The sequence below is a fragment of the Rhopalosiphum padi genome, chromosome 3, assembly GCF_020882245.1.
Source record: "Rhopalosiphum padi isolate XX-2018 chromosome 3, ASM2088224v1, whole genome shotgun sequence".
Lineage (NCBI taxonomy): Eukaryota > Metazoa > Arthropoda > Insecta > Hemiptera > Aphididae > Rhopalosiphum > Rhopalosiphum padi.
In genome coordinates this window covers 44,707,293-44,719,429 of record NC_083599.1, presented here as the reverse complement: position 1 = coordinate 44,719,429, position 12,137 = coordinate 44,707,293, and the positions used below count along the sequence as shown (strand labels likewise).

At 27.6% G+C, this 12,137-nt stretch overlaps 1 protein-coding gene across 1 annotated transcript; it reads left to right on the top strand.

Annotated features, from left to right (window-relative positions):
- Nucleotides 1-6,235: 6,235 nt before the first annotated feature.
- On the top strand, nt 6,236-11,927 carry LOC132925100 (uncharacterized). Its single transcript, XM_060989523.1, has 4 exons — nt 6,236-6,315; nt 6,703-8,022; nt 9,348-10,216; nt 11,908-11,927. The coding sequence occupies exons 1-4, from the start codon at nt 6,236-6,238 to the stop codon at nt 11,925-11,927; spliced, it is 2,289 nt and encodes a 762-aa protein (XP_060845506.1).
- The last annotated feature ends 210 nt before the right edge of the window (nt 11,928-12,137 follow it).

Genomic DNA, 12,137 nt, shown 5'->3' with positions numbered 1-12,137 from the left:
TTGGCAAACGCTTAGGCCAAAATACTGTACGGACTATTAGTGTGACATCACATACGTTATCAATCCTCTTCAAAATTTTATTTTGGATCTAAACAAAACAAAATACACATTTAAAATATGTATCAAATACAATTTATTCGTAAGTCATAGTCTTTTAAACAGCTAAATCTATTCACAAAAGGAAAATGCAAAAAAAAAATGCTCTAAACTGTTTTTAATTATTTTAACAAACAAAATTATAATTTAATAATCTATTTTGCATACATTTTAAATAGGCATCTTAGTTTGTTAGGATCCAAATGATCCAATTGATAAAATTTATCTGATTTGATAACGTGTATGACGTAGGCACTAAATATCGAGCGTATTGACTATGCCTATGCGCGTATATATTATAGTTTATGGTACCATTAATAATAATAATAATGATTAGCAAACTAGGTTTAATCTTCTTCTTCTTCTTCTTCTTCTTATATAATAAAACGTGAAAAATAGTTCGTTTACTATACAAAGTATGCGCAATTTATATAATATAAAGACTTTTCCAGAGTTTTTCCAATCCGTTCTTTTCCTATTCGCGTAATGTGCATCTTTTGAAAGCCGCACGCGTACAGTTTTTTCGCCGTTTACGTTTGTAGTGGTCGCGATCGCTGTAACGAGTACGACTGCCGACGACGGTCCTCTGGACGTTTTTTTCGCATTTTATTTTCTCACATAAGATTGCAAACGCCGATCGATGTACGACTGTACGAGATATTTATTTTATTTTTTTGCTTAAATTTACACGTATACTATATTACGGACTGATGTTTTATTCTAAGCCCATTTATCCATTATATCGTATTTATATATTATTTTGTTGTTCTCGGTAGCTTTAACAGGTTGCGCTGTAAATCATATAAAAGTATATATAGACAATAAGTGCAAACAAATACCTACATTAAATAATATGTAAAATTTTCCTATGGTAAGATATATATTAGGTAAATTAATTAGGCTTCTGGAGTATAATAGTTATCCAACACTCAACTAATAAAAATCAATATATAAACGTTATAATGTTTTTTTGTTAATAATATGCAATATTAAACAATTAATAGTATTCATTAGCTACCACGTGTTTGTAAAACTTTGCTTAAGAGTAAATAAATTATTTAATAATTAATAATCATCAATAAGTTTTAATTTATGGTCTGAATTGTTTATAATAGGTATATTATATTTAATATTTGAGTATAATTCTACAGGTTTTAAATTTAAATAATTATATTCTTATATTGTTGAAAAAATAGGCACCTACCTAATGAAACACAATATACGTATTAATATTTAAAATATATATTTAAATTATACAGATCATGTTTGAGAATTAATATTTAAATCTTTGAATGAATTTGGTACATTTAAATAGTATATAAATATAAAATATATTAGTCATATTATGAAATATGTATCTATGTAATAATGCACATAAATCGGTAATTGTTGACATATGCATTAAAAAGACAATTAATAAGAATATCCGAGTTTCATTACACAAAATTATACGAATTGCATAAGTGAAACAATTCTGGACGCAAAATTCGTCACGGCTCAGAAACGGTTTAAGTGCTCAAGAATCAGCACTGTACATGCATTCACATTCAAGTATCGACTCAAGTATCAAGTATCATAATATTAAAATATGTACGATATGTTAAATAATCTAACAGGTACCTTGTATAGGAACTTTATACTATTCGAAGTTCGAGCTTACACAAATTTTGATTTCACTTGCTACACGCACATCCGCGATCCAACATAGTCGGATGCCTACCTGGGAGGTCTAGTTTCGTTTAAATGGATTTTCCCCGATGATTTCTGACAACTTAATTTAAGTTATAACAAGTAATTCGACTTAAACTTTTTCTCCTGCAAAACAGCATCAGACTTTCGACTTCAGGAGGTATAATAATTCGCCGTAGGTGGATTGCCCAGCACAGGTGTCGACTTGCATCGGTTAAGGACTGATAGCTAGACACCCGATTACCATTTTTAATATTTTTTTTATTTTTATTATTCATTCAAAAAAGAACCAGGCAATGTAAAATAGAAATACAATTTCATGCGTGCACCATCCATATCGTCCGCAATCCGATGCAGTCGGATTGCCTACCCGATAGGTTTAGATACGTCTAAATTGAACTTTCCCGATGATTATGGATTACTTAATACTCAAACATGGCAGTCGACTTTAACATTTTCTCCTACAAAACAACTTAGGTATCAATTTACATATAGGTTGAGGATTGATAGATAGATCCATGATTACCATTTTTCATGTTTATATTATTTTTATTCATTCAGAAAAAAAAAACCGGGCGTGCGACGGGACACGGTATTACACCGATTGATGACTGATAGCTAAACACTCAATTACAATTTTCGGCATGCTATTATTATTTTTGAACTCAAAAAAGAACTAGACATGGGACAACACAAACTTTTACACCAAATGATAACTGATTAGTTATAGAAAAACTGTCAACTCACAAATACGGTAATCGACTTTATCACATTTTTAGTGACCAATTTCTAGACACCCGATCACCATTCCCTATGGATTTTTCTGTGAAATGATTTTCACTCAACCACCTCAAAGGCCACGAACACCGGAATCGAGTTTCACTGGCCCCTAGTAACAGTAATAAAGTAAGTGTCCCGATCATCAATATGCGTCCCCCTCCCCGTTTTACTTCTCGCTCTTTTATCTTTGGGAGCCGAAACAATTTTATCCGAATACCGTATACCTCGTCGGTTACCAGATTCAGAAGCGGCGCGGCGGCGGCGGCGGCGGCGGGTAGTTCAACGAGAAAATCAATAATGCCAGAATTTTAGTTGGCCCGGGCAATGTAAACTATCGTCGTTATTGACGATGAGGAGAGGAGGATGAAGAGTGTGTGGCGGCGATAAGCATACGGCGGAGAGATAAAAACCTAAAAACAAAATCTGGCAACGTCTGAATGACGTCATGTTCCGAATCATTGCGGCGGCGCATAGGCAACAGCTGCCGTTGTTGAGCCGTTCTCGCACGGCGGGGTCCCCGCGAGAGGAGGTGGCGTTCACCGCGGCCGGCGGCGTCGAGGAGGTTCCAAGTGAACGCGCGCTATCGGTGGCCAGTCGCTAGTACTGCTAGTAGTCTCTAATCACTGTTGTAGTCGGTATTCTGTTGTCTGACTGCCGCCATTGATATTCGACGTTTATCTGATTCGCCTTTGCCGTCCATTCTCGAGTATTTGTCTTGTGTACCCCGCGCAGAATAAACACACCAAAACACGTTCCAGAAGCTGCTGTATTTCGTCTGCAGATTTTTACCAAATGGGCAACCATGTAATAATGGTAATATTGTTATTGTTTTCAATTCGATTACGTATACCGATCTAATGGTGATCTTTGTATTGTATTTCGATTTTCCTTTTAGCGCTATTAGCAGTCGTTCTGAGTCCCTACCCGAAGTTACATAGAACGGAAGGTCAAACAAGGTCCATGAAAAATTCGTCTCGTGGTCTCAACACGATTACAATTTACATTTTATGATGTACTTAGGTAACATTATCATTATTTTAATGTATACTTTAATCCGTTAACTATTTTTATTAATTAGATCTTAAAATTTAAATATCTGTCATTAATTTGCTAACGTCTATTGTTGATTTTCGTTTCCACCTTTATAACATTCTGTTTTTATCACACCAAACACTTATAATAAACCATAAGGTAAACGACCTAAACAGCTTTTAAATTACAAATTATAATTTTATATTTTAAAACTACACATAATACCTACCAATAATTATCATATTATATATATATTACCTAAAATAAATCATATTAAATGAAAAGCAGATAGCAATGGCTGATAAACTTGTTTTTCGTTTTGTCCAATTCTACATTTTCAACAACCAATTATTAATTGTTATATTTAAACATATAAGTTTTTAATTACTTTTCAACTATGATACAACTCAATACATTTCAATGCCCAACAGACAAATTGTAAGAAAATCACCTTACTCGTGAAGTAAATAACAACCATAGATTATATTTTTCCACTATATTTTATATAAACAAAACATTTTTCGCAAAATTGCATTTACAAAAATTAAAATATCCATGTTATAAGTACATGTTATTTGGGAACTCGAGAAATCAAAAGTAGATATTAAATTATAAAATATTTGATGTGTTGTATTATATGAAATAGCTCCTTAATAACATCATTAGTTTTCTTTTGTTTAATAAATAACAATATAAAAGAATTTAATCTGATTTGAGTTATTGTAGTTAAAAGTTAACTTTTTGTAATATTCAATTTTGAGAAACAGTGTTCACAACTGCAAATTTCAATAGATATTGTCACTTATTACTGTAACTTAAAAGGAGTTAGACAAAATACTAATTCTGATTTGTAATCAATCATATCAACCAATCATAATTTGTTTCAATAGAAATATTATTTGGAATGTATGATATATTTGTAATTGCTACAATTGTATTAAGTTAATTGCTGTGCATAAATCATCTTCATAAATTCTTAACTGATGTATTAAACATTTATATGAAACATTTTCACTCATATTCAATATCACCTTGTATCCATTTGAATTTATAATTTATAGTGATTCTTGGTTAAACCTAAAATCAATTCTATGTATAAGTTTATCTAATGTTGTGTAAAATACTATTCTTTTTACCATAGTGGATAATAAGTAGGTGGTAAATTAAATATTATTGTAGCAAAGACATGTTAACTGCATTTGAATTAGCATATTTAATAGAAACTCTTCGTTGTAACATAAAAACACAAATATATATTAAATATATAAGTTACATTGTACTAACTAAAAAAGGACATAGGCTACTTTTTAATACTAAAAAAGAGTTGTAAAGGGTTGAAATAGGGGACGGTATATATTATAATACCGTAGCCGCACGGTAAAAAAATAAAAATAAACATCTAAAGTAGTTAGAGTGAAGTTAGACAATTAGACATATTTTTAGTATCCTAGTAATCACTTAGAAGAAATAACAAACAATTATTAAACGATTAAAAAAACATATATATATATATAGCTATATAAAAAAAAACCTTTTACCCCCTTAGAGGTCGAATTTTGAAAAATCCTTTCTTAGTGGGCTCTTTAATTGTTTAAGGAACCTTTGTACAACATTTCAAATCTCTAGACTCAGCGGTTCGGTCGGGGTGTTGATGAGTGAATTACTATATAGATATAAAAAAAAAATAAGATAAATTAATAGATAACTAATAAAAAAAAAGAAAATAAATAGATTACTTTAGAGTCCAGGCCAAATAACTTTTTGATAAAATTATACTGAGAAATAAGAATATGTTCTCCTTTGTGGAGTCATAAAAATACATGCAACTATTGGATAGGATCGACTTGAATTTTTTATTTAACTAATAAATATATAATAGTACATTCTAAATAATAACGTATTACACTTCCAATGCATTTTGTCTGATTTATTTGAATACACTTTGAAAACCGTTTGATCGATGTGAGCTTCCCACATTATTAATGCATCTAATACACGGGCAACGCCATAACAGAACAGCTAGTATATGTATATACAAACAAAATAAATTACAATATAAAATAAGAAACAATCAGAAAATTATGTGAACTAAAATTAAAAAGAAAATAACTACTAATGGAAGATGCCACAAATTAAGACAATATTATATTGAGAGAATACACACACATAATATTTTGTTTTTTTCACACTGATCTAAGTGCAACAGCTAATATTTGTTACGTTTAATCAATGTTATGTTTTTAACATCAATATTATAGTGAATGTCTCTACTATTAGTTTTAAAAATATGAATATTGTCTGTTTATATTATGTTGATTTGTTTAAAATATCTTAATTTGTTGTAGTTGAATAGGTTTTGTTTTTATTATAAGTTATTATTGATTTTTAAAATATGAATGTTATAAATTATATTAAAAAAATTATTATGTGATAATAATTAATAATATAAATGATTTTATTTTTTAAACAAATTTAATAGAGTGAAGAGAATAACTGACTTGGAAAAGAAGAGTTTTATATAGATACAAATATAAGAAAATTATAGGTATTTTTTTTATTATTGTTTTTTATTGATTTCTATGCATCTTAAATGTTTACATCTCATTATCTTTCTACAGGAAATAATAACTAAATAAATATGAAGTCAGCTGAATCAATGAGAACAATGTTGTATTCCTTTATTAATTTTGAACCATATGTCTCCTTAGAAAAAATTACGTATGTATAATAAATTATTATTAATTATTTATGATAACAGATAATACTAAGATACGTAAATACAAAATATAAGTTTGAAATTTTGAATACATCATTTCAAGTTAAAATTTTATTTTCTCTTTTAATTGGAATTTGAATTGTATTAAATAGATTCATCATATCTGTTCAAGTATTGAGATTATTATAAAGTTATAACACTTCATATAATTAAGCATATGATAATTGGTGAAATATAATATTATTTTAAATAATAAACGTTTGAAAATGTAGTAGACCTATACATATTACAAATTTTTTATTCAATGTAAATGTATTAGTAGTTTAATTTATAAGAAATGAACATATTTTATATTTTAACAATATAATAAAATGTTATTTATTTTTTAGGATTCCTTTATGGTTGGAAAATAAACTAAAATATGAAAATATTAAAAATAGAGTACCTAAACATGTGAAATTAAAAACTGAAGAAACAGAGGAGTTTACAAGTGGAGAACCTAGTCGTAAAAAAATTAAAACTGAAAATACAGAGTTTGAAATTCCAAAGTTAATACTGTCAAAGGATGGCAATACATTTAAATCAAAACTTAAATATTCAAAATTACAGCTATTACAAAATTCTAATTTAAAATCACTACCTGAACAATCGAATACAAACAATGAGGCCAAACCTTTAAACGATGAAAAATGTATAATAATGAACCACAAAAAGGAAGAGACCACAGAAATCAAGAAATCAGTAACACATGATAGTTTATTATTTGGTAAAATCAAAATACGCAATGTACAAACAATAAATGCCAATTTTTCTGAAATTGGTAGTAACATTGAGTATTTTGGTACAAAAAAATTAGATGTTTCCCAAACTAATGCACCTTTTGTTTTTCCATCACTAGGAACCAAGAAATTAACATTGCTATGTTTTGAACAATTACATAAAAAATACTTCAATAAAACTGTACAAGATACTTTGGTTATTAATAACAACATACTATTTATGAACATGCTGACAAATATGCATTGTATATCACGAGTAAATTGGATATTAAGTTGGAAAGACAAACATGTTATGGCTCAGAAAATTCATAAACTGACAGTCCTGTACATTAATTATTTTGAAAAACTTGATAAAATGTTGCAAACAAATATTATTGATTTAATATCAATTTTTGAAGATTCTGACTATGAACACGGATTTTTAATGATTATTTTAAGCTTATTCATTGGTCTTAAAATGTTAGGTAGTAATATATTTCAAAAAAGTAATGTTTTACTGACAAAACTTAAAAAATTACAATGGGAAGTTATTAAAGATAAAAATGTTGATCATAATAAAATCCAAACAACTTTGGAATCAGATACATTTTGCTCATGTTATTATAAAATATCAGAATTAATAGGAGAAGGCTCTCATACAGATCCCAATATAATGGAATGTTGGAAGTTATTATTTATACCGGCTGTACTTAAATTTACTTATTTTCATTCAGTAGCTGATGCAATTATCAATGCTACAGATGTTGATAAATTAGAAGGTTTATTAGAAGAGGCATCAAATAGAGTACGTCAACATTCTTCTTCATCAAATGAAACTAAAATCGAAAATTTAATTGCATTGGTGAATAATTCTGCTCATAAAAATATCAATAGCAGTCATGAAATAACTCAACCAAGTACCAGTAAATTGACTACAGTTGAAAATGCTGGGTAAGTAAGTTAACATAAAATAGATTATGAATATCTCAATTTTATACTCTTAATTTATTAATATACCATAAAAAAAAACAATACAATGGTTTAAATCAAATTTATTACGTATTTTCTATAGTTGTTACTTGTTACACAAAATTTAGTTGAATCAAATTAACTAATAAACAACAGGATAAAATCATTAAGATTGCTATTTTGTACAAAATGTATTCAAAAGACTGATGCTGGATTTCAAAATATTTGATTAATTTAATGATTTATTAAAATTTAATGAGTCACTAAATCATATTTAAAGAACCATTAGCTCACTATTGATGTATTAAATGTTTGGAAATTGTTTATGCAACTGAGACACTGAGTCTACCATAAAATCCATTATTAAACTTTTCAAAATAATTTATTATTTTAAAAACACATATAGGAATAAATACAGTTGAGATACATTAATTGAAACTTTACAAAAATGTTAATAAAACCTCTAGAATAAAATATATTTAAATTCAACAATTAATTACCTGATTTACAACATTTAACTATATATATTATTTACTATTTATCATCAAACTTATTATTTTTTAATGATATTATTTTATATGATTAATTTGCAAAATAAAAATTAAGAGGATGTCAGCGGAATATTAGTTTTCTCTCTCAGACTCGCATACAGCATAGATAAAAAGCTTTCACTTAAAATCTTAGAGTAAAATCACCTATTACAAATATTATAGAGAATATTTTTGAGAGAATGACATATTGGTTTTTTATTTTATTGTTATTTGATTTTGTATTAGACATTCAAAAAAAAAATATTATTTTAAATAATGTTTAAATCGTTTTGAGACAATATTTAGATACATCGTTATGTCATACCCTCAAAAATATTATTCTCTCATTTTTGTAATAAGTGGTTTTACTCTAAGATTACTCAAAATCTAAAAAAAATTATTCTGCGTAAACCACATTACCATAATAATAATTAAAAACAAAAAAAATTCTTGAAATAATGTAGAAATAAATTATAATTTTGAAAACAGCGATAAAGAGCTTTCTGAAATGTTTACCTAAATCATTGCAAAATCAATATATCATTTGTATTTTGGATGTATAAAACTAATTTTTGCTTGAATGTACCCCCATCCACCCACCTACTTAAAAAAAAACTGACTATTGGTAGCCAATTTTAATAACATTTATAACATTGAATTTTTAACATATTTTTACTACACAAAATAATAGACAAAATTTGTTCAAATAAATAATATATAATTTAAGTTGATAAAATAAATATGTTTTAAATTAATTTTTTTTTTTTTTTTTTACAGATCCGTGTCAATTCTAAATGTAAATACTCCACGTGTTGTTCATAAAAGATCTTTAAGAATCAAAGAATCAACTACAACAATGCCAAATTACAAGTCAAATGCTTGTGGTATCAAAAATACTTCAACTACAGTTCCTGAAAATATTGAAAATTCTAAAGACTGGTTCAAAAACCCATTTCCTATTCAAAGTCAAAATACAATAACTTCAAAATACCAAGATTTGAAAACGCAGTACAAGGATTATTCTAATACACATTTAACTAATATACCTTCATTATCAATTGCTGACCGTGTGAAATTACGTAAAACAAGAAATACTTTAACCGCTGTGCCTACAACATCTAAAGACTTGGGCAAAAAACTTAGATCAATTAAAAACGAATATATATACACTCCTATTGTTCATACAAGAATTTCAAGATCCTCAAAACTGATTACAAATTGTAATAATCCTCCAAAAAAACGTTTAAAAAAAATACATGTACCTAACCCTATTAAAGTTCATGATTCTAAAAATATTTCAACTACAGCACCTTTAAAACCTAATGACTTGTTGAAAATACCCTTTTCAATTAAAAATGAAAATTCATCTATTCCACATGTATTCTATACAGAAGAAAATGAACTTTATAAGAATTCTTCAATTCTTACAAATATAGCTACAACATCAATACTAAAACATGAAAAAGTTTGTCAAGTTAAAAATTGCTCTACTAAATTTTCAACAAATACTTGTTTAAACAAAACAGTAGATTCCACTATTAAAACAGTTAACGTACAGCATGGATTAAATGGAAACCAAATGATCACAATGCCAAAAGAGCCATCCGTTAAAATTATATCCAAGACAACGAGCAGCCACAATAACGGTTTGTATAAACGAATACTTTATTATCTTTATAAATATAAATCAATTTTTGTTTTAATACATATTACGATTTTTTATCAAATTACAAAATAGATATAGATACATAAACATATTTTCATGAATATATAAAATAGGAATGTAAAATATTTAATTACATAAATAGTCCAACTGTAACTAAAAAATCAAAAGGAGAATGCACCTAGAATCTTGTTTTTGAAACAACTTTTTAGACAGTTTATATTAACCTATATCAGCGGTTCCCAACCTATGGGCCACGATTCACTTGTGGGCCGTGAGCAGAGTAGTGCTGGGCCGTGAACCTTATAATATTAAATATTATATATATATTTAAAATGATAGTATTAAATATTTGTATTATATACCTAATAAATATATATATGTATATATATGTGCTTACGTATATATATGGGCCTCAAAGATTTTTTTACAAAATTGGTAATCCGCACAACTAAAAAGGTTGGGAACTGCTGACCTATATTATTAATTTAATCACTTCTACCATATTCCATGCAGTCAAGAGATCCATATTTTAGTCTGCGAATATCTCGAAGTTGGTCCAATTGTTTGAAATTTTTTATAAAAACAACCAATCATTATTAATTTAAAACTTCACCGTTTTTCTACCAACATCAACAAAATCTGGGGGACTGCATCAAAATATTCAATGCCTTAATGACGCAGAAAATCACTATTGATAATCGAAAATAAACTATGTTTTCCTTCAAAAACCCAAAATAAAAATTTTTCTCTTGACTACCATATGATGCCTAAAGTTATAGGTACGTATCTAGGTAAAGTATAGGCGTAAAATAAATTAAATACCACCCTTGGCATTTAAATTTAAGTGTTAATATTAATTTTAGGTGGGTAGGTGGATTAGTATTCTGTATTTGGCCCCTAGTCAAAAAGTAGTTCACCACGCCACTGATAGGAGTTAATTAATATACAAAAAAAAATAGATAATTAATATAAAAATATCTAGTCTTATCTTATATTTAAAAAAACTAAGCTTTCTTTTTTTTATTATTTCCAACAATGAGTTGCTCAGCAGCAACTCGTCTTATATGCGGAACTTTTCAGCGCAACCTTTAATTTTCTTTATTTTAAAATTATAATAGTTTTATAGTAATTTTTTTTAAATGTAATACAAAACAAAAACAAACTTTAAAATGTAATCGATTGTAAATGCTGAATGTCAGTGACCCGTGACCACTGACCATGAGTCCAAAACCGACGGCCGTTGCCCGAGGTCCGTACGTATTTACTTTTAGTTACAGATAGCACAGTACCTAACTACTTATTAGTACACAGCTTTCGCTCGATAATCGCAATAATTTCTGTTATGTACATCGTAAATGTTAATAATATCAATCGAGTTTTATTATTTAATCTAAATTCTAAATACGTTTTATTCATAATAAAAAATTTAAAATATTCATATTCCATCATAATGCAGTACCAATTATTATTAATAGCCCACCGACCTAGATTAAATTAAATGTTCAATACAAATTTAGGTAGATATTTCATATCATTGCCTGTCATCTGTAAATCTGTTGCAAATATATTTTTATTATTTATACAAATTAAATATGAATAATCTAATTCTAATACAAAAAAGTATTATATTTTACCATACATTGTAATAATTTAATATTTAAAATATTTCAGGGTTCAATAATGCCAAGTAACTATTGCAGAAAATCCAGAAATAATTATAATTTTTACTCGAAGATCATCAATCAGGTTTATTACTTTAAATATTAATTTTAAATTGTATGTTCATTTTGTTTTTTGTTAGAAATTAAATTGTTATAAAACTAACAAACAATAGATGGTTGTAATTTGTAAAGTAGATTTATTGTTCAGATAGCTATGGTTCCGTATGCAGTGTATCTGTG

Bases quoted from the DNA above. Each gene is read 5' to 3' on its own strand.
- LOC132925100 (XM_060989523.1), top strand. From the start codon at position 6,236: ATGAAGTCAGCTGAATCAATGAGAACAATGTTGTATTCCTTTATTAAT. The intron at 8,023-9,347 runs GTAAGTAAGTTA...TTTTTTTTACAG, and splicing joins ACTACAGTTGAAAATGCTGG to ATCCGTGTCAATTCTAAATG. The intron at 10,217-11,907 runs GTTTGTATAAAC...AAAATATTTCAG, and splicing joins AACGAGCAGCCACAATAACG to GGTTCAATAATGCCAAGTAA.